Here is a 20,976-nt window from a genome sequence, read left to right as displayed (position 1 = left end):
TAGTTGGTAGTTATTGATTGGGTAATATATACACATTTGTTGTATGTATACTTGTATATAAAGCACAATAGAATGACTCTTTTAGCTAGATGATTCGCATGAGATGACTTGTGCATGACTTTGGATCTAACGAGTAGACCACTACTTGGCACCAGAGAAAAGGTTGTAAATCTTTTATTTTTACTTGTATATTTAATTTACTTGTGTAAATAATAAATACGTTACTAAACATCTTATTTTCGTGTAATGCTTTTCAACACTTGATTCGAAATGCTTAAAAATAACTGCTAATCTAACAAAAAAGCATTGCTTAATGATATCCAAAATTTTGAAAGCAATGCAAAGTTTAAAACAATCATTTTTTAAATTTCAAAATTCAGCACAAATTGCTTCACCAAAACTTATATTTCAGAATTATTTTTAACCCTTCAAAAATTTCTAGATTCTTAACCCCTTGGATGCTATCTGCAATGTAAAGAGAAATGACGCGGTTTGCGTCAGTAACTTGAAGTCAGCGAAGCCAGTAGACCAAGCGTTGCTGCAAGAGAGACCAGATGTCAAGATCTTCTTACCCTTCAGGTTCCACTTCTACAAGCCTAAGGACTTGTTCAAGGAAAATACTTATAGGAATTACTTAGGTAAGACCCAAATTATTTTGTCCTTTATGAATAAAATCTGCATTCATTATTTTGCTAGAAAGTTAAGTAGCCGATTGTACTTAAAGTCAGAGAAAACTAGGTTATTAGTTCGCCATAAGAACTAATTCGTACCACATATATCTCCCGAAAACCAAAGTTCTTCTAAAGATCTTTGAATGTCCGACCTTTAACACTTGATGCGAATTTAATTTTGGAATTACTTACAAACTTAACAAATCACAGAGCCCAATGCCACTAAATGTGGACTACAAAATATGTAACGTCATTAACCAATCCCATACCTATCTTCCAGTGGCTCCCGGCGGCGACCACGTGCTAAGTCTGGTGGACGAGATCTCGTACAGAGCTCCTCCTGCACCCCCCCTCTCGCAAATGCACGAGCTGTCCCCCGATCTCTTCTGTAATGGAGACAATAGGCCTGCTAACTGTGCTGTGGATTGCCGATGCACGCATATGATCGATGTACCTTTGAACTCGATTGTGGAAATCGTGTTAGTTGATGAAGGTGAGGATACTATTCCGTTTTACTTAATGGAATATGTAAGTTGATTTGGCCTTTTCTCCTTTTAACGTATTGAGAGGTGGAGCAATATTTTTATCTCATCGTCTTTTAGATCATAAACGCCTTAGACGCAAAGGAATAAATAATTTACTGTAAGTTGCTGTGAAGAGTCAAAATCGACCCAATTCTAAGGGTTAGCATTATTGCATGGAAAGTCCTATATCACAGACAGTGGTCTGAAAAGGGGGAATATTAGGACCCCAATTGAATAGAATTTTTAACTCGCAAGTCTATATCAAGTTAATATCATCATTTTTTTTCAATTCCAGTGCAATCGCCGAACCTGTCACATCCATTCCACCTCCACGGTACTCCGTACAACGTGATCGGTATCGGCCGGTCACCAGACAAGAACATTAAGAAGATCAACTTGAAACACGCCCTAGATCTGGACAGAAAGGGTCTGTTGCATCGGCAGTACAACCTTCCACCCTTCAAGGATACTCTAGCCGTGCCTAATAATGGATACGTCGTTTTGAGGCTAAAGGCTGATAATCCAGGTAATTTTAAAATATACTAGTTTATATATAAATATTTAATTACGAAAATCGGTTGAAATAGAGTCCGATGCATCTTTAAATGGCCTTCAGTAGGTAATAATGGGTTCCAAACTGCTGGTCAAACTTTTGTAATATTCTTGTTAATAATTTGATTGACTACAATTTTGTTTTTTATTTTTCATTTCAGGATACTGGCTATTCCACTGTCATTTCATCTATCACATAGTCATAGGAATGAACTTGATTCTTCACATCGGCACCCAGGGCGACCTGCCCCCCGTGCCTCCGAACTTCCCTCGATGCGGCGACCACCTTCCCACGATCACTCCGCCATTCTTCCCGATACACTGACACTATCGAGAAACAATCCTAATCGATATTCGTTATCGATTTGTGAAACTAAACCGGAGTGAAAAGCATCGCGTACTGCCATATTTTGTTCTGTTTTTGAAATATGAACAACGTGCGAATGGGATAAAAGTTATTTGTTAATGTTGTCTTGTAAATAATGTTAAATAACCATCAAATGTATCGCGTTAGAGACCAAAGTATTTAATCAGATCAGTTAAATAATTTATAGTTGTAAGAATTTGACAAGCCGTGTGATGCAAGAGCGACTAGGCTCGCTAGTAAATCTAATTCTTTTGATATAGTTAAATGTTATTGTTACTCGTTTTATAATTTTGTACATAAAGTTAGATAAGAATATGTTAAGCTTTATATTAGAGTTGATGAAGGTAAATGTAATGTTATTCCTAAATAAATTAAAACGTAAAGGGGTTAAGTGCAAATATGTAATTACCAACTCGCGATATTTAGAATGATACTCATATAGAAGTGCCCTGACACGACTGCACAATCTTTTATCTGGAGTACTACCATCCACTTCGTAAAATTTGTTTTTTTCAATCATGTGTCGGGGTTTGTTAGATCCTTTTTTGTTATAAAAGTATATTAAATGATTTTACCTCAAGTTTGTGTAACATCTTGATGAACTTGAGACCGTAATTCGCGTTACGGTATTGGATGTATCTCTGCCACAGTTGCAATGTTGTCATAAGTTTGTATTGTCATTCATAGTGTTTTAGTTCATAAACAATCCATGTTCACTCTTTGAGATGGATGCAAGGAGCTCGTGTTATAATCTTTCGGTTAAGATACATTTCTACGAAAAAGCCGCCTTACCTGGAATATTTTTATTATCTTTAATTTTATTTTGCATTCTTTTTCATTCATATTCTTACTTACATATTTTACGTACCTTCATAATTTACGCAGCAATTATTAATTCCATAGCACCGTAAACATCTCTTTTACTATTATTTTATTTATTGTTTCTTTTAATTCCTATAATTTTATTTTTGACAGATTTCAAATTCTTTTGTTTTTCACTTATTTCTTTTTTCAAACTACTCAGAAGGCGAACACTAAAACCTCTTTAGATTTTCATTCAAACTTCTTTCGAATATAATCAATTTTATTTCTTTTTACCCTTACCTTTTTACCATCATTTTTTTTTTATTTTAGGATATTTATATAATTCTTACTTTTTCTTAATTGGTTTATTTCATAGAACATGTTTATTTTAATTGAAAGATTATTTCTAAGCTACTAACAATAAGGCACAGGGTAATATTTTGTTTAAAATATACACCTGTGTTCGGCTTGTAACATGGAAAGACTCCACTCTTTTCCATCATTCGTTTCTGTTAAATTATTGTCATTAAACTCTTCTTACACAATGTCGTATGTTTAGGAAACAGTCATTTTATATTGAGAATAAATGTTTTGTAAAAACTTAGTTATTTTTGTTCCCTTTTTTAAATACCTACCAAAACCTATTCCTTTCATAGTATATTATCCTTATAACTGAATTACTATGCAAAGATTCGTATCCTTGCTCCTAACCGTTAAGGAGTTATGCGCAGACACTACTAGCTACAGGATCCACAATATTAAAACAACATACTCAGTCTACTAGAAGTTAAAGCATTTGTCCAACACAACTGCCTACCAAAGGCGAGTTAAATAAAAAATAAAAACATAACTTCTCTATACAGTCACTATAGTTCGGCCATTCAGAGAATGCGTTCCTGACACGTCGCGATTGAACTGACGACGTAACTTTGCAATGGCGTTGCAGTTACGATAAAAATATTTTTGCTGGTTGTTTACCGTTTTAACAATTGAGGAGCATTAAAACAACATTATTATATCAATAATCAATGAATGTAGTTACGTCGTCAGTTCAATCGCGACGTGTCAGGAACGCATTCTCTGAATGGCCGAACTATAACGCTGAACTCACATATTAGTATTCCTTACCATATTTCGAAGAAACATGCAAACAACTTCCAACAATTCACTATCGGAGCATAAATCCAAAAATTTGTTCACATTGACAAGGTACGAGAAGTCATTATGTTAAGCCGATAGCTCGACCTGATCCAATATTGTAATAACCCGTATGGTGATGAAATATAATTGTCAAGGTACCTATATACCTACAGATTTGTCAGAGGCTGTGAACTAGACATAGAACTTACATATGTGAGCTAGCACGTGAAGTCCTTTACATACATTTTGGCAATAAGTGACATTTTTATGGAAGCATGTAAGCCCGATCTATTCTTTGACTGGGCCTAAGATATCTAAAATGAATTTTACTCCTATTTAGGTGTGTGTACAAAGCGCCTATTTTATTTTATACAGCAAAGAATATTACTTGAGATTTGGTATGTCTATCGCTTCTTGTTACATTCATCATCATCATCATCATCATCTCAGCCATAGAACGTCCACTGCTTGTTACATTGCATTGTTGGAATTACATTATACGGTAGGTTGTCAACATCCATGGTACAATTATTTATGATCACTGAAGTAAAGATCCTCGTCTTAATCCAGCCAAGGTCAAACAGTAAAATTACGGAGTTTATGCAACGCCTAGTTGCTATATCTAATATAAGTTCTCTAATACCAAAACCACAATAAGTGAATTCTTGGCTTACTGATCAGTGCTTATCAAGAAAATAATGGTTTCCTGATAATAGATCACACCAAAGGTTGAGCTTCTGCAAAAATGAATCCCGATAACAATTATCTTAAGCCCAAAAGTTATATAACGCGAAAACACTGAAAGTTCAGGAAACTTATCCTCCGAAAATCATAATGTATTTTTCTTTGAAAATCCTACTGCTGTTCATAAATTGTTCACTTCTTGTCACAGGTAGCTCCTTTTTACCTAAGTTCCTAGTTTTTCCATCATTATTATTCTTTTTCTAAAATACTCCATTAATTTATTTTTTACTTAAATCACCTCCCTGGCCTCCGAGGAGATTTTTTCCATAATTTTTTTCAACATACATAAGATCTAAATCAAGTAAATAAGCAGTATATTTTTCCAGTAAACACGAGAAGATTCGAAGCTCAAAGTAAGATCGTGGGTGGTTACGAAGCCAAACCATATAGCCACCCGTACCTGGTATCACTCCAGACCAGGTTTCTTTGGGTGAGAGTTCACAACTGTGGTGGAGCCATTCTCAATGAGAGATGGGTGAGTACAAGACTTACACTATTACTTTATATGTAGCAAAACTCCTTATAAAACAAAAAATATTCAATACATACATAACTTCCTTAAGTAAAACATTTCTAATTGCCTTGAAAACCAGTGATTCACATAGGACTGTTTCCTACTGCTATGTACTGCTATGAGGCTGACCTCAACAACCTGGTTACCCTTACAAACTGAAACCCCTTACTAAAACTAGTTGTCAATATTTCTGCCTTCCGACTGCCAAAGATGTTCAAATGACGGACTATAAGCTGCTTACACTGCTCAAAATCAATGCGGGTTTTAGTGGATAGATATGAACTTACATTTCTTTACAATATCCAGGTGTTGTCAGCTGCACACTGTGCTGTAGAATCATGGCTCACAAGATGGCTGCCACTGGATGTGGTCGCCGGTATACATGACATCGACAAGTTCGGAAACCAAGCACAAATCATCAGAATCAATGAACGATTGCCCCATCCTTTGTATGAAGGGTTAGTTATCTATTTTCTATTCTATCGTTATTTTTATTTGTCGTGTTATCGAAAATCCTTAAGAAGGGATTCATTATTAAGATTTTTAAAAATCGTTGTGTAAACAAAATCTTATTCAATTATGATTGCCATGAATTTAACTTCTTTCACATTTTCAGTGGTATCGGTCCATACGACGTAGCAGTTTTCGGTACTGCATCTCCATTCAGATTCACGAAATATGTCCAACCTGTCAATCTTCCTACTAACTTCAAAATTGACGGTGGACCAATGAAGCTAGCTGGTTGGGGTGTGTTAAAAACTACAGTCTTTATACCAGCCTTACCTAGCAAGCTACAAGAAGTCAAAGTTACTTATATTCCTTTCGAAGGTAAGCCAGTCACATACTTATATTATCAGAGCAATACTTACTTTAGGTAGCTTGTCTTCCTCAAAACGGTAGGCGGTACAGCAGTGCGATTCTATAAGACTTCACTCTAAACTTCGAATCTGAATCCGCCGTGAGTTTCGTGATTGGCATTCTAAAACTCGGTTGATAATTCGAATCTACACTAGCGCTACTCTTGCGAGCGTGTTTGCGAGTTGAACTAAACTGAACTCGAGATTTTGACAGATAAGTATGAGATGACTTTAAAGTGGCATTCTATAAGGTAATTCCTCCGTGATTTCGACGCTCACTTCGCACACGAACCCGATTCAAAGTGTCAAATTATAAACATCTGTTTTACGAATGAAAATAGAAGAAATTATAGTTAAAATAGTGTTTAAATAAAGTTCTAAGTGTTCTAAGTTCTGAAATTATTGTTGGATTAATAAAATAAACACTTCTTCAATTAATATTATTTTTAACTTTATAACAAGAAATATAAACTTACTTCATGATTTTATAACAATTACGGCGAAAACTGGCAAAAACAAACAAGCTTAACCGTCAAATCCGTAGCGGACCCCAATCGGGGTCTGAACATCAATGTCACCGTAAGCTCGGTTTAGACCCCAATTGGGGTCTGCGAATCAGTCATACACTTTCCTAATTATTTACGCTCATATTTATTTTCTTTCCAATCAAACCACATTTGTGAGTACTAAATAAAATAACTAAATAAATTTAAATTATTTTTACGCATTCAAACCTTTCATATTTAGCATCCCGTTAGAAATATACCTTTTTAAAATCCAATCGTAATTACCGGGAATTCTGATCGAACTCGCCATGTTTGTTTACATTAGTTGTTTTTTTAAATTTGAAGACGCATAGACAAGATGGCGACGGTGATAGAAGTTTTGCATCGAATGATCCGATTCGTTAAAATAAAGAATCGATTTAATAATTTTATATTATTTGATATTATAATATTACTAAATTGCACTTTTGTATACTTACCATAATCTGAAAATAAATTAGGAAAAGTAAAATGACTTAATTTATTTTGAAAAAAATGCTAGAAAATCAGTGGTAGAAAATACGTTGTAGCCGGAATAAAAAAAAATCTTCGGTTTTTAGGGTTTCTGAAGACGGCAAATGAAGACCTATTCTTCGGGTGTTTTATGTGCAGGATTCCTGTAGATCTGCCAAACTTAATGGCGATTCGTTACTTCCAACTTTTTAACTGAGCGGCAAAGCTATTTGACGAGAGCCGTAGTTAGGTGTAGTTATCGCAAAATTTTATGACGATTTTATTGTTTGAAAGGGCAAATAGTTCGCTGTTCATCGAAAGCTGGTCCAAGATGGAAAGATGGCCGCCGCCGACTTATTTTTAACCGACTTCCCAAAAAGCGGAGGTTCTCAATTCGACCGTTTTTTTTGTATGTTTGTTACGCGATTACTCAGCCATTTATTTATCGATTTTGATGATTCTTTTTTTGTTTGATAGCGTGTACTTCCGAGGTGGTCCCATTATCATCAGGTCAGGATCTGATGATGGAACCTTGAGAAATCGAGGGCGACTTTCGAAAGTTGCAGAAATACATAGGTTGAAATCTTATCACTCAGGTGTTTGCCTGGTAGCACTATTCAACAGTGAAGGCTTTGAGCTGACCTGATGATGGAGACCAGTGAAGGTCGAGGGAACTCGACAACTGAATATTTAAACTTTCTCGTGTTTGTGCTTATATTATTCGTATTTACGAGGCCTCTGCAACAGTGAAGGAGATGGAGACGAGAGAAGTTCGGTTGTCGAGTTCCCTCGACCTTCTCTGGTCTCCATCATCAGGTCAGCTCCAAACCTTTACTGTCTCATAGTGTTATCAGATATACATCTGAGTGTCAAGTTATAACCTTATCTATGCTTACAATTTTCGAGAGCTGCCCTCGATTTCTCAAGGTTTCCATCATCAGATCCTGGACCTAATAACAAATATGGGGAATATACCCTTTCGACCAAAAACAAACATCCAAATTGAGAACCACCTCCTTTTTGGGATTCGGTTAAAAATATTTGGTGACTTTAAAATCAATCAATTATTATTATTGTTTCTCATCATCAAATAAGTACATACCTTTGGTAGTTACAAATTGCATTATATTTCAGAACACCCGCATACCCTCCGCCGAAACAAAAATGTTAGAATTGTTGAGAAATATTATAAGAATAAATTAAAATTCCGTAATAGGTAATAAAAATTCAATTAAAGTTAAAAATTATTACGAATGACGCAACACCAAAATAAATAATACATATAAAAATTTAATGCTAAAAACTTTCATAAAACTTAAATATCTTTTTTCTTAACAACAAAAACAAATTGAACCTATAATTTAAAATTAATAAATAAAATTGAAATAAGTTGCTATTAAAAAATAAGTATATATAAAATTGGTATTCGATTATTTATAATAAATTTCCGATTTAGGTATCGAATGCACACCGCTGATTGAAAAAAAAAAAATACTCCATTCCAAACTCTACTTGTCTGTGACTTTGATCTTGTAAATTGTTCATTTTTATTGTGTATTTTATGTGCTGATTTTTTAGTTATTGAACATAAATAAGTGCACGAAATGTATTGCAACGGATTGAAAATGTTATAAATATGACGTTTGTGTTGTGTTTGAGAAAGTGATGCGATTACTTATTGGTAAGTTTTCACCAAATTTGAAATGCCTAACTTTTCGATAGACTTAAAAACACCGTAATTATTATCTTTTTCTGAATTAACTGACCCCATTTGACCTTTGCACGTTGTTGTCAAATAAGTGAGCTCTAAAGTTATAGTTAAAATACTTCTGATCAGGCATTACGGACTTAGAATTCATGTGTTGAAAGTTAGTACAAATTTTTGACTTCCATGTCGCGATTCAAAATATCCCGCCGAATCAACGGTAAAGTCATATGTCAAAATCTTGTCGAGCAGAGGGGTTAAACACAATACGAAGACAGAAGAGAAGAAAATATTGTCCACAGATTAATAATGGTATTGGCGCTGTCAGTATTTTTTTTCGTAGGGTAAGCATAGATTATATTCACAGCACGAATTTAGAGATTTCTGTTTATTTTATACTTAAGAGCTGCCTCAAATTCCTTACAATAAGAAATTATAATTAAAACATCATATTTAGCTAAAATTCTGTGTCAAAAACTGATAAAATTAAAAACTGATTAATCTCGGTTGACATTTTGTCGAGTGGGGAAGTCACTAGCACATCAGTACTCAACCGCGTCAATGATGTAAAAATTTGTTCTAGGAGATTTGCAACAATTGACACAGTCAAGGTCTCCCTTGCAAAAATACCTGATGGAACACAACATATACTTTGAAAAATAACCTAATAATGACCACTCCTTTACAGAATGCTACGAAGCCATAGAAAAACTAAAAGAAGATTATGAAGAGAACCCACTAGACAGAAACGCGAATATATGCACGGGACCCATAACGGGAGGTGTAGCTGCTTGTAGTGGAGACTCAGGGGGTCCTCTCATACAATACATACCAAATAGCATTCTGGACCCCAATGATCCTGTCGAAGATAATACTGAAAAGTATGATGCTAGTAACTATAATTGTACTAATGACGGAGGAACTACTGAATCAGCAACTACTACAGAAGCTACCAAAAGAAAAGAAAAACAGTCTATGGATGAATTTATTCCTACCGTCGTAGGAATTGTGTCATGGGGTGTCTCCCCTTGCGGAGAGAAAGGAGCTCCTACAATTTACACTAATGTATCCACCTACTTAGATTTTATTAATTATAATGTTAAGGATCTTTTTTAATAAAAATCATTTTTATGTTTTATATTTCTTTAATATTGATCAATAAATAATTATATTATATACACGTTTAATTCTAAGGCTTTTTCGTTTTGTTCATATCATTTCGGGTAGAACAAGCTACGGTAAGTAACCTTTTGATTATAAATTTTAATAATTTGCAGTTTAACTTATGGACTTAGGACATACAAAATTATGATTATAGAAGTCTCTGTGACGAGAAATTTCATTTTCTCTGTTCATAACAGTTTGATTAACATTAGACCTCTGTGATTCTCTATTGATATTCTATTGAGTATTCAACATTTAATTACTCGTAAGGTTAGACCTTTCAACTATTATCTTACACATACTTCAAAAAGTCTTGGTTATCGAAAGTACAATACAACACACTAAAAGAAATTACTTCCTCTGAATTTCAATTTTGGACATCGGACAACACTTCACTTCAAGATTATCAGTTTCATAAGCACTGATCTTTAGTCACTACACTTTTAACACTAACATCAGGAAACCTGTACACTATCAGTCTATTTATTTAATCAAATTCAGTTCAGTAACACATCCGGAGGTCTGTAGTTTCCACACTTAGGTAACGAATCTATGACAGCCTTAGGTATCGCCTCAGGTACTCGAATCAAGATGGCCGCTGGGACTGAGGAGAGGGCACACGACCTGCACTCTAGAAGCCAGGATCCACCACGGTCAATCTTGATCCTTACGATCGTGTAGCCTTTGTTTGGCACAGTGATTGTATCTTTTACGGGTGGGTTTTGCAGATTTCTGAAAGAAGCATAGAAAACAATTAGTAAATTAATGAATCATGTATAACCACGGAGGAAGGAAAGATAACGGGGATGCCATAAGAAAGGTAGGTCAGGCATCTTCTTGTAGGTCCCGTGAGTTATTTTCTTCTCCGTGTTTACAACATTATGGCTAAGGTCTTCTACGTAATGGCTAAAGGTCTTTATGAAGAGAGAGTAGGCATGAACAGGTAATTAATGATTTTTTTATATCATCGTAATAGTATACACAGTTTCTATCTATAGGCCTCGGACCGAGGACCTCACGCTGAGCCATAACACTCACTATCACGAAACCCACCATTAGTAGTGAATGATTGTTATTTTAAAATGAAACTTGTTTAGAACTAGCCGCGCCCCGTCTGGCATTCTTTTATTACAGCTCCGTTTAAATTAGAAAGTTTTTAATGCGAATTTTGACTTGCAGTCAAACATCCCGCAACACTTTATTATTTTCACTTAACCAAGTGTTGTTAAAAATGTTAATTTCTTACGCATACCACATAATCATTTCCCCTCAATTAAATAGAAAACTATAGAAACTTACACTAACATTATTACACGTTTTACTAGAAATGCGTGAATTATAATAACTCTCTCAAATTGCTGCGGGCTCGGTTTCTATGATGAAAGAGAAAGTATTAGAAAATCCGATGTAATCTATGCAAACTTTTTTAATAGCATCTTTCACCATTTTACGTAAACAATCTTGAAAATAATTGACATGTAAATGACTCATGACGGTTCGTTTTTGTATGTAGTCATTCAATAAAAGAATATGTTTGACCCCGGCAACGATCCTTCATAGATTTCCGTCTTTAAAGTATTACTATTAATTGGACTACGGTCAATAGCGTCTTTTTTAAAGGGAGCTTTATTAATGTTATGATTGATATTTTCATCAGCATTAACTTTTATTTTACTTCTATAATTACAAGCATTTCAATCTAATTTTAAATGACAGGAACATTTCAAAATCAATCAAAAATATTGATCACCATCTACTGCTACCGCATATTATCTAACGTGAATCATTATACCGGTTGAAAGTATGATTAGTGCTAGACTAATCGATCATGACACTTAACACTGTCTAGACTTTCTAGCTTCTGTTTATGAACCGACATTTTTAACACTCCAGTTATGAGAATACTTGATCACGTAAGGCATAGCAGAAAAGTTAATGCACAATCAAATTTTCAATTTCTCTAAAGTATTCTTTGAAGCTGCTGAACCACTTCTAAAGAAAGGATCAAATGTTATATCAGTATGTTATGTGCTTAATTGTTATGTCAATGTTTACCTTAAAATTTTGCCGTCCTTAATCATTCTTTGGAAGTCTTCCTTTGAAATTGGCTTGTCTTTTGGATTCTGCCATGTGGAGATAACTTGCATACCGTAACCATGCATGTGGAATGTGTACGAATCATTGCTGCCAAAACCTGGAATCGGAATAAATCGAATCAGTGAACATAAATTATGATCATATAATGGATAGATCAACGATTCTCCGGTAAATTTTCAACTCCTTTCATTGGTACAATAGCTTGAATTCGCGTTTCCTCATCCATAAACTCATAACTATTCAGTTATTATTCCTTCTTTTGCCCTATTTAACTTTAATATTTCGAGCAAATCTACTTCAATAACAGCATTCAATTCTCCCACAACATAACTAACTTTGTACATTGTACGTCTCACTTAACTGCATCCAGCACTTTATATCGGATTTTATTCTCATATTCAACAGTACCACCTATCTCAAAATACAATTCTACTACTTCAATAAAAAACTTTTCAAGCTCACCTTCATTAACCAGAGCTATTTCCAGCACATCTCCTTCTTCAGCATCCAAGACTTGCACACATTGCGTCTCCACTTGTTTCTCTTCTTCACCAACTTTGCAGAACATGTCCTGTTTGACATCACGAGGTCTCAGCAGAATTGGTACGTTAGGATATAGGAAACTCTTGCCGTTTATCTGGACGACCCCATTGTCGTGAAGAGCTGAAAATGATCGAAAACAATAGCATTTTCTTATTTATTCATCCATTTATTTATTTCATCCCTTGTTTTACATATTTGTATTTTTTATTTAATGTTTAAACATTAAATACAATTTCAATGTTTAAACATTAAATACAATTTAAATGTTTAAACAATAAAACCAAATTAAATGTTTAAACATTAAATACAATTTAAATGTTTAAACAATAAAAACAAATTAAATGTTTAAACATTAAATACAATTTCAGTGTTTAAACATTATATACAAAATTATTTTAAAATATAAAAATAGGTGGCCAACGATATCGGGCACAGAGAGAAACCTCCTCACAATACTATTCATTTTATTACGGTCTTGAAATTATATGAAATGCGAATTTTGGCAAGTAAGTTATATTATCATACAAAAATAATCTACGAAAGTAAAATATTTAAGTTTTCTCCAGCAATGACTTTGCAATTTTGTTAATGATTCTCAGAAAAAGATAAGCAAAAATAGAGTTAATCTTTTCTTCTAGTCAATTAATTAACATTGCGAAACTCGGCGCTTGGTATTAAACTAGTATTTTTATAAAACTTTGAGGTTTGATTTATTGACATTGCATCAGATTTATTTTTAGTGTAGACTATGTTTAAACAAGTTGCCAAATCACTTTCCTTTTAAATCATGCAGAGGATGATCATTTATAATACCCCAAAACTAATGATTTTGTTTATTGTTTTTTTGAAAAAATATGCTTACCAAAAGCCGCAGGGAAGAATGCCTTCTTAGGGATAGCATCACTGATGTATCTAAAATCGATATCACCATCTTTAACTTTAACGACATTTCTGTCTATGCCCAAATATACAGATTTGACCTCTGCAGCATGGCTCACGTCTTGAAGAGACTCCAACATTTGTCCTCCAACTACAAGGTCTGATTCCCATTTCGCTTGGCTGAATTCATTCTGAAAATGTCAATGTTATATCGTTAGTAGAGAGAAGCTTTTTACTCATAAACATTTTGTTATGTAGATGTAACATTGTCATAGCAGCCATAGTCATAGTAGCCATAGTCACAGGTAACTACGAGTTGCTTTAGACGGTATTGTTTTTTTTTTTTTTTGGAATTTAAGTGTTGAAGATATATTTTGTTTGGCACACGATAAAAATAATTTAACTGCGGTGATGTGCAATAAAAGACGAGTATACTACTACATCAATCACGTTCATAAAATTATTAATTTCTACATCATTACAACAACAAAACACAGATATTGCATCGATAAAAAGTGCAATACAGTACATTACAATTCTTGCACAAACAAAACAATAAAGCCTCATTTACCTGGTTCTCTTGCAACATGGCAGTATAGTTGAATCCGGAATAGATGAGCATCGCGTTCACAGCCAGGCCTGCGCACGCGCCGATGCCGTGCGTCCTGATCCAGTAGCCGCCACCCTCTTCTGAAGCACGCACTACTACGTCCATACGCTCCCCTGTAAATAATATAATTGGTTAATACATATGTCCTTGATTAGTTATTAATTAATAATCATTAGCAACAGTCAGATAGCAACGGCCTCTAAAAAGTAGCTGAAGTGGGTCAGTCTCAATATGATTTATGCTTTTAATCTCTTCAGACGGGATCAATGACCTCTCCAAAAATGTATATTCAAAGCTTATTTAAAATTCTTTACCAATCTTCTAAAAATAAAAACTCATGAATTTTAACATCTTAATCAACAATCATAGAAATCAAAAGTTCACAGACAGCTTCAAAAAAGGGACGTCATTCCAAAACCATAAAAGATAGAAGTACCACAATAAAAAATAATAATAGAAAGTGAAATCACAACAGACCAAACTGGTTTGCGGAGTGACCTTAAACTTAGACAAATGTAAGACGAACACCTTTCTCCGCTAGTGGTGAAAATTATCGCTTGACCAAAGTCTAAAGTAACAAAAACACTTTAGTGTACAAAGGCTAGGCTTGATTCTAGTACATTTGATGGCAATGTAACTGGGTCAGTTTAGATTTTTTTTTTATTTTAACACTTTTCTTGCCTAAGCTGTACACTCGACTTAACTATTCTATTTACTTTATTTCTTAGATTGTACTGTGTCTTGTATTTATTCTTAAATTTTTGCGTTAACTTTATACCACAAAGTTATAACCACCATTTGTTAGTAATGACTAACTAGTCGTTTTCTTTGTGTTATGTTATGGAATCATAGTATATTGTGGCATTTACGTATTGACTAGTTTTTATGAGCATATCAGTCATGTAATCATATGTAACATTATGGCTCTACAGCTATATTGTTATCATTGTTTAGTATTATTGTTCATTATTAAGTTGAAGCATTTTAGTGAACGTACAAATTACAACTCATAAGATTTAAGATTCATTATAATAGTCTCGTAAATTGATCTAGCATAGCAATACCAATATACAAATCCAAAATCGATTCAGTATTGCATAAAGAGTCAACTATAAATCAAAAATTGCCCGGTGATATTTTCTCGATAGCAATCAATAAAAAATTTGAAACGCCATTCATTGGACTGATCTTAGTAGTTGCAACTTTCTCTGCAGTAAAAGCGTTTTATCGTATAACTGTGATGCTAGTTCCGTTCACTCTCACGCTATTAAAGGTTTAAAGTATCATAGTTAATGGTATTCACGATACTGCGAACACCATATAACTTGCTGTGAAAAATTATTTCCTGTTACGTAAGGTTGGGTGCATTACTCAAATGTAAAAAGTTGTTTTGGTGTACAATTTGCTATATAGTATAATTAGATAGTATTATGTAAAGTTTAACTGATCATTATTATTTATTATTCTGCAATTGTCTTCCAAGCTCTTGCTGTGTCATACACTACTACTACTACTACTACTACTATGTGACACGGGCACATTTGTTTTACCATCTTTCATGGTATGTCCTAATGCAGTCCAGCAGTCAAACCTTATCCTTAAGATTAATATGGCTAAAGTTAGTCTTGTCTCAACCGCAGTCACAGTTCGAGCTAGAGTAATTCCATATAATTTGCGAAGTAAATGTATCAATATGCCACTAAATTGCATTTGGTCCATCAGGACTGGAGGCCACATTTCAACACATTTGAACAATATAACCAGACAGATATGAATAATAAATAAGACAGACAGCATTTTATATTTAGACTATAATTTTAATGAAACTGAAATTTTGCTAGAGGTTAAAGAACGGGTTTGCAATGCTAATTTAATATAAGATTTAAAAAAAGAATGCACTAAGCTATGTGCAATAGGTAACAGTTGCACTTCTTAGGCAATCAATAACCCAGTAAGTAGTAATAAAGAAGCCAGTTAATTGGATGTTCACTGCACAACTTATACAGTGACAGTTGACCTGAAATTTTCATCTATTGATTTCAAAATGAGCCACAATTTCTACACAAGAAACATCTAGGGAAAGCCAGTTCTTGCTATTACAACACTGATACAAAGTTTAGCTAATCATAAATAATGGCTCAGCCTTACCTGGGTACAGTTCCACGTTTCTAGCTAATACTGGTTTGGTAGGTTTCCCGTCGGTCGCAATCACTACCATTTCGTGGTTCTCTATGTTGACAATGACGGGGCACTCAATGGCTATGGCGTTTATAATCCTCAGCCGGTATGCGAATCCTGCTAAGACGACGATCCTGAAAACAATTGTTTTTTTTTTCGTCAAATGTGATAATAAGTAATTTTTTCTAACTTTCTAACTTACTTCTGTCATCCATCCATAACATTAAATGGAATTCTTTCCACAGAACTATTGACTTCAACTTACGACTATTGACTATTGACTACAACTGTAGGTAATCGTTTATGCAGATCTCTCTCAAATCTCATATTTTTAGACACTAAAGTCAAAATTATATTTGCATTTGAAAGTACCGTAATAATGAATGCAGTACAATATAGAAAGGCTGCGCTTGCATGAAGTGCAATCAGAGCCCATTAACAAACCGCAACATTCAATGCCAAATGTTTCATGAAACTAATGCGTTGGCAGTTGGCACAAGTAACCTTGGGAACAGAACAGAAAATGTGAACCATTTTATTTGACCTGAATCTCGACACAGAAAAATATTTGGAGTTCAACCTCAGATGGATAGTGAAAAAGAAGAAATTGACAATATTCGAATGGGGTTAGAAGTTAGTTACAGAAGCTTATGAAAATATATCCTTATACATTTCCAGTTTTTTTTTTTAAACCAACTGAACTAAACTTTAACTACACATTAAAGTACTTCATGTTAGTAATGCTTGCTAAATTCGTCGTATTTCTAAACCGGTCTATGCATTTAGCATCGTTGCACATAGATGCAACCAATACAACGTGCTAAATATAGAATATTAGCAGTAACTTCTGTCTGTGTAATTAATTTATTTGTATATATTCCAACGATTCTTAAACACCGGCTTTTTTTTACTACTATTGCCTTAATCTCTCTATAGTTGTAGAGAAACCAATTCTCCATATTTTTCAATGTCAATTACACTAGCTATCATAATTTGTTTTAGCTCTTTCTGATACTGAGTTTAATCTTTGAAAGAATCTAGAAAGTAGCTTGGTGACTAAATTATTTTTTCAACTTCTAATCTATTACTTTACAGTTTAAAGAAGATATTGATAGAAGAATACAAGAATACTAACTTTGAAATGTCAACATCTCCATTAATCATCAACGCATCGGGTTTCAGTCGGCTAACATCGTCCAGCTTAGCTGTCAGAAGTTCGGGGAACTTCACAGCTATGGTCAAAGTGTTTTCGCCACTTCTGTCGTAATCGTACAGAGATGAATGGGGCTCAAGAGGCTGAGGTTGATTTATTATCAGCGACCCGTAGACACCGTCACTCTGGTGAGACACTGGAAACAGAACACGGTCACATTGACGAGAATAAATGAGATGTCTTACAATACCAGGAAAAAAGCAGTGACCTATTTTTCATGCAAGTAGGTGTACATATTGTCAAAGTAATAGTACGTAACAACGACTTTGTGATTTACGTTTACTTAATTGTATTGTTGACGCATGGATATCGCACCCTAATCAAGAACGAGTAAAAAAACAATACACTTTAATCAAGCATGAAATCAATAGAAAGTGAATGAACACTGAGATTTAAATGCGACAAATTATCCATCAATAATGGTCGTCAAGAATCAAGTATTCTTTTGAGAAAGTTTAACAGTTTTTAGTTCAGTTTTCAGTTTTTTAACACTTTCATCTTTTAGATTAACCAACTGTTAGAGCATTTAATACCTTATGTATAACCGGACAAAGATTATTTGAATTTCGTAACAAAATAAAAACATCATCTTAATAAAACAAATATTTAAAAACAACACCTGAATCAGCATGATAGAAGAAGGTCCCCGGAGAAGTCGCCACAAAAGCATACTTGAACGTTTGTCCGTACCCAATAGGGCACTGGGTGACCATGGGAACCCCATCCATATAAGGAGTACCCTTCTGCTCAACTCCATGCCAGTGTATGCTTATGTCCTGGTCTAGGATGCTGTTCTGGACTTCCACCACGATGATATCGTTCACACAAGCTTGTATTGGTGGGCCAGGAGTCAGGCCGTTGATGGTAATAGCTGGTCTTCCATCTTCTTGGATGGTGGGCTCCACTTTGAAGGTATAGTGACACCGCTTTGGTTTCACGTTGAACTTGCAAGGCCGGTAGCATGATACTTTGTCTGCAAGGCAAACATGTCATTTGATAGGCACGTTGATAATATTTTGTTGTGTTACGGTAGGTAAGGTTAAATAATATTTTGTTCTAAGCTAGTATTATGATGAGATATATTTTTTGGTTAAATGTGAATGTTTTGTGTACATGACATAATAATAAAGAACTTGTGTACACAGGTTTGGTAATTAGAAATGCAAATGAGTAATTGTAATTTTTAATTCAGGTAGACTAAAACTATTACGACGAAAATTGTTTTAAATATTTCAATGTCAACATCAATATTCTAGAACGTGAAACTTGTTTACAGAAACAAACTTATTACATTACATAAAAACAATAAATAAAAAATAACCTTACCTAAATTTTTTGTGCTATCCTCAAAGAGTATATTAGTCCCACTGGGCGCAAAACTCTCAAGGGATGCTTTTCCATTATTACTAATATTGGCTATTATAAAAAGGCAGCAAACAAACACTTTCATGATCACAGAATTTATTGCTAGCTACCGTAAGTACTGTAGCATTTATTTTTTATGTTTATTCGAAGTTCGCGTCAGAAGACTACCGACCGAGCGCGCGCGAACGCTGCGATAGACGGGTCGTACACAACTAGCGACGAAAAAGTTTTGCAGACATGTGCGCGACCCCTTACCACGATAGTTCATTGTTTGGCACTTTTTCTATTTACTTGAAAAGAAATACAGATAATTATTTTACAGGTACTACTTTTTACGAAAATAACAGCGTGTTAAATTGGCACACTTTGTATTTTAAAGATGAGTTTGAATGTTTCATTGTTTTGTTTGTTTGCATGGAATATAGGCTTTGAATCTTCGGAACCTATTCGACTTTTATCACAGTAGTTGCAAAGCTACGCTATTTCCCGTTGACAGACAGAGGGTATATTGTATCCAGTATTGTGAGGTAATAGTTACATTCACGCGAAATAGTATTACGTTACATTATAGTAATTATAAACGGTCGGGAGTCCCAAATAAACAAAATTATTTCGGCTTATTAAAATATAGTGGTACATAGGTCATATTGTTTGTAAGCCGTTCCGTTTGCCTGCACCGCGGACCCGATAAGTTGCAGTTAAACATTGCTGAAATATGAAACTACCTATAAAAAATATTCAACTGTAAAGTTGTATCCATTCACAACAAAGCATACGTACTAAGTATAATGTCTAATTTAATCTGCTTATTTGCGCTTTCACGCCCAAATGACTACACTAGGATTATAATTTCGCATACAGATGGATGATACCTTGGAGACGAAGGTATTCTACTATTTATCCGGATGCGGGACCTAGATTCCTCGATATGCAGACGAAATCACAAGCGTAAAGTTTTTGGGTATAAAAAGGATATTGTTATTTACAAAACTATTTAAAAACAACAAAAAAATACTTTCTTTAATGTCGGATCTTCAATTAGGAACTTTTATGAGTTTTACAATTGTTTAATAAACTCCGTCGATTTTGTCCTCGAATCCAAATCTGTTCATAAAAATCAACATTTTTGTACGGAAAAAATGATCACTGACACTACTATTACTTAGTAGAGAAAAATGCTAGTGAAACATAAAATGCAACGCGTTTTGCAATTTCGTTCCGCTCTTGCCGACTATGAAGGAAACCGTTTCAAAACTTTCAATGTAGACATTATGTGTGTTAAGGTCGCCGTGATCACCAGCGATTTAAAAATAAAAAATAAACAAATGAACCATTAAATATTGGGAAGAAATGAAAAGGTACATTCCTCAGTTAAGCTATAAAGAGGAATTTTATTTTTTGTACCCCAAACCTCCGAAACTATTGAAAAGATTTGAAAACATATTTCACTTTTGGAAAGCTACACTCTTCCTGAGTGACATAGGCTATTACTTTATCAGCAGTAGTTCCTACGGAAAACGGAATTTTTACTATAGCCATTTCGCCTTTTATTATTTTAGTTTGACCAAAATGCGAATTCCAGACTCGACTTAGTAGATATTTTCATAAAATTGTTTCATAATTACCGGTCCTATTGTTCCTTATATTTTTCATAATTACATTTGTTATGTAATCTAATTATGTAAATGTGATTTTCTATTATAAAATAATAAGTAGTACTTAAAATTCTAAATATTTTGTTATGTTTTGCAACAGTTATTCTTTTTTCAATGTAAGTACATTATAATGTGAAGTAAGTAGGAATAATAGAGCCATTGTTAGCGAAATATCACTTTATACATATTAAGTACTAATGCCGTTAAACATAGAGCAATAAAAGAAAATTTCATAGATCTCACTCACGATGAAATTATTTTAAAACAAAAGAAAAAAAACAACAATGCTTCAGGTCATGTACATTATGAATATTAGACAAAGAAATGCAAAACATTACCGAACGAAAATGATGTAGACAGTCTGAAAAGATTTTTAATTTTAAACTCAACTGTATT

The 20,976-nt window shown here is 34.0% G+C and overlaps 3 protein-coding genes across 3 annotated transcripts; 2 read left to right on the top strand and 1 right to left on the bottom strand.

Moving 5' to 3' along the window:
• Positions 1–74: 74 nt before the first annotated feature.
• Positions 75–3,522, top strand: LOC124631157 (laccase-7-like). The gene is made up of 4 exons (XM_047165375.1): positions 75–638; positions 952–1,164; positions 1,491–1,721; positions 1,909–3,522. Exons 2-4 carry the CDS (start codon positions 1,032–1,034, stop codon positions 2,070–2,072), a joined length of 528 nt encoding a protein of 175 aa, XP_047021331.1. The 5' UTR covers positions 75–638; positions 952–1,031; the 3' UTR covers positions 2,073–3,522.
• Positions 3,523–4,188: 666 nt separating this feature from the next.
• Positions 4,189–10,012, top strand: LOC124630918 (trypsin-2-like). The gene is made up of 5 exons (XM_047164961.1): positions 4,189–4,213; positions 5,129–5,277; positions 5,623–5,774; positions 5,933–6,144; positions 9,565–10,012. The coding sequence occupies exons 1-5, from the start codon at positions 4,189–4,191 to the stop codon at positions 9,990–9,992; spliced, it is 966 nt and encodes a 321-aa protein (XP_047020917.1). The 3' UTR covers positions 9,993–10,012.
• A 9-nt stretch (positions 10,013–10,021) lies between these two features.
• Positions 10,022–19,140, bottom strand: LOC124631469 (laccase-1-like). The gene is made up of 9 exons (XM_047165880.1): positions 18,887–19,140; positions 18,180–18,533; positions 17,483–17,696; positions 16,318–16,481; positions 14,131–14,282; positions 13,543–13,750; positions 12,600–12,800; positions 12,096–12,234; positions 10,022–10,772 (listed from the first exon to the last, which is right to left on the bottom strand). The coding sequence occupies exons 1-9, from the start codon at positions 19,008–19,010 to the stop codon at positions 10,538–10,540; spliced, it is 1,791 nt and encodes a 596-aa protein (XP_047021836.1). The 5' UTR covers positions 19,011–19,140; the 3' UTR covers positions 10,022–10,537.
• Positions 19,141–20,976: the final 1,836 nt, after the last annotated feature.

The sequence above is a fragment of the Helicoverpa zea genome, chromosome 6 (assembly GCF_022581195.2).
Source record: "Helicoverpa zea isolate HzStark_Cry1AcR chromosome 6, ilHelZeax1.1, whole genome shotgun sequence".
NCBI classification, from domain to species: Eukaryota; Metazoa; Arthropoda; class Insecta; order Lepidoptera; family Noctuidae; genus Helicoverpa; species Helicoverpa zea.
The sequence above is the reverse complement of the archived record's forward strand: the minus strand, read 5'-3'. Positions and strand labels throughout refer to the sequence as shown.

Coding starts and splice junctions, on each gene's coding strand:
- LOC124631157 (XM_047165375.1), top strand. CDS start 1,032: ATGCACGAGCTGTCCCCCGATCTCTTCTGTAATGGAGACAATAGGCCT. Junction 1,165..1,490: donor AATCGTGTTAGTTGATGAAG/GTGAGGATACTA, acceptor TTTCAATTCCAG/TGCAATCGCCGAACCTGTCA. Junction 1,722..1,908: donor GCTAAAGGCTGATAATCCAG/GTAATTTTAAAA, acceptor TTTTCATTTCAG/GATACTGGCTATTCCACTGT.
- LOC124630918 (XM_047164961.1), top strand. CDS start 4,189: ATGGTGATGAAATATAATTGTCAAG. Junction 4,214..5,128: donor GATGAAATATAATTGTCAAG/GTACCTATATAC, acceptor ATATTTTTCCAG/TAAACACGAGAAGATTCGAA. Junction 6,145..9,564: donor TACTTATATTCCTTTCGAAG/GTAAGCCAGTCA, acceptor ACTCCTTTACAG/AATGCTACGAAGCCATAGAA.
- LOC124631469 (XM_047165880.1), bottom strand. CDS start 19,010: ATGAAAGTGTTTGTTTGCTGCCTTTTTATAATAGCCAATATTAGTAAT. Junction 13,751..14,130: donor CCATGTTGCAAGAGAACCAG/GTAAATGAGGCT, acceptor TGACATTTTCAG/AATGAATTCAGCCAAGCGAA. Junction 12,235..12,599: donor AATAGCTCTGGTTAATGAAG/GTGAGCTTGAAA, acceptor TTCCGATTCCAG/GTTTTGGCAGCAATGATTCG.